Source organism: Trypanosoma conorhini (genome assembly GCF_003719485.1).
Source record: "Trypanosoma conorhini strain 025E chromosome Unknown Tco_14.4_contig_01269, whole genome shotgun sequence".
Taxonomy (NCBI): Eukaryota; Euglenozoa; class Kinetoplastea; order Trypanosomatida; family Trypanosomatidae; genus Trypanosoma; species Trypanosoma conorhini.
In genome coordinates, this window is record NW_021705268.1 from 1,640 (window position 1) to 3,487 (window position 1,848).

General features: G+C 59.5%; 1 protein-coding gene across 1 annotated transcript, besides 2 other annotated features; it reads right to left on the reverse strand.

The window, feature by feature from the left end:
* The first annotated feature begins 18 nt into the window (after positions 1 to 18).
* Positions 19 to 36: a microsatellite.
* A 47-nt stretch (positions 37 to 83) lies between these two features.
* Positions 84 to 108: a microsatellite.
* A 337-nt stretch (positions 109 to 445) lies between these two features.
* On the reverse strand, positions 446 to 1,477 carry Tco025E_09760 (uncharacterized protein; the record flags this gene model as incomplete). The annotated part of the gene is made up of 1 exon (XM_029376569.1): positions 446 to 1,477. One exon carries the CDS (start codon positions 1,475 to 1,477, stop codon positions 446 to 448), a length of 1,032 nt encoding a protein of 343 aa, XP_029223508.1.
* Between the last annotated feature and the right edge of the window lie 371 nt (positions 1,478 to 1,848).

Genomic DNA, 1,848 nt, shown 5'->3' on the forward strand with positions numbered 1-1,848 from the left:
CATCGCGCGCACGTCGGTTGTGTGTGTGTGTGTGTGCCTGCAGCCACGCAACGCAAAGAGGGAGAAGAGAGAAGCGTGTGGAGACACACAGACAAACACACACGCACAGCAGAGGCGCAGGACGGAACTGGAGCAACTGGGGCTGGAGCCGGCACCGCAGCCCAAGCGGCGGCCAGCCACGGGAAATATAAGAAAGAAAAAAGAGAATCAAAAGAAAAAAAAAAGAAAAAAACGTCCTGCATGATGTATAACTTCCCCACAAACCCCAAACGAAGAATTACTTTCCCCCATGATGTTTTCTCTCCAAAAAAAAGTGAAGTGACAGCGAGCTGTCGCGTGGCTTCGCAAAAACGGAGTGTGTATTTTCTGCACGCGACAAAAGCAAAGGCGCCGAGCATTTCACTTCATTGCACTCCTCCTCACGTTCGCACCGGTCATTTGTACTTCAAGGGCCCTTCGCGGGCCGCGCAAGCAAAAGAACGGGGAAAAGAGAAGGGTGCATGTAAGCCCGGCCCCGAACGTAGGGCCTACGCACCCGTGGAAAAAGAAAAAAAAGAAAAAAAACTGATTGAGCACAACAAAAAAGAAAGTCCTCACGGACAGCGATGAATTTTTTTTTGGGTCCCACGCGTGCGTGTGTTCCTCTTCGGCCTCTCAACCCCCGCTGCATTCTGCCGCTCAGGCAAGCGCCCCGGCGCCCCACATCCCCCAGCAGCAGCGGCAGCAGCAGCAAGGGAGCTGCAGTCCCACGCACAACGACGCCACCATCTGCACTCTTCCGCAACATCATTTCGGCGTCGCTGATAAACGTGGTCCAGTCCCGGGGGGCGGCCGGGCCACCGCTCCCTCCCTCGGGCGCAGGGTCCGTGGGCGGGGGGCTGGAAGAGTCCGGGCTCCCGACTTTGGCGGCTGCGTCTGTGCGCTTTTCAGCGCCGCCCGCACCATCGGCCGCCGGGGTGCCCGCTGCAGGTGCCGCTGGCGGCTGCGCTTCGTCACCACGAAGAGTTTTTCCGGCGGCGGCGACTTCAGGCAACACCGGCCCCGCGGACGGTGGCTGGCAAATGTCTGGCGTCTCGGAGAGGGCGACGGCGGCAGTGCTTGACGCCGGCCAGTCCCTGCAAAACCCGCTCTTTCCCTGATCACGCTGAAAATTCATCGTGAACGCAACAGCGTCCTCGTTGGCACCAGCACACGCCGTGGCACACTCCCAATCCTGGTACTGCTCTTCGACGTCATGGCACAAGGCCGAACACTCAAGGAATCTTCCCCTCCGCACATCTTTCGTACACGGCGTCCAGTTGCCCTCGCCGGGAAAGCGCCAAAGAAAAAGTTCGCCTTCCCGCTTACACGCCAACTGCACCGGCACTGTGGACGGCTCACTCCCCGTCGCCCCGCAGACAAACGAGGCGCAGCAGCCGCAGAGCAGCGCGAGGAGCGCCAACGCGCACACCGCACGGCGCCGCACCGTCAGCGTCATCGTAGGCAAAATTTGTGGTCGTAGAGTCGTAGCAGAGTCGCTGAAGTCGGCGGAGAAAAAGAAGCAAAGAAATAGAGGGATGAAGAGGGAGTGCAGCGAAGACCGTGAAAAGAGCAGGTTGCAAAAAGAAAAAGTCGGCAGCCGAGCAACTTCACGCAGCCACACACGCAAGAAAGGCACGCACAGCACTGGCAGTCATCCACGACGGAGCAGCGGCCCACAGCTGACCCCCCACATGCACGTGCACACGGGAAGTGGGCCCGCAGCCACCACCCAAATGAGGCGGCTCCCGCAAGGAAAACGAGTTAGTCACAGCGCACTCCCCCCTGGGCTGTGCGCTTTTATCCCTTCTCTCCACGGCCCGGGAGAAA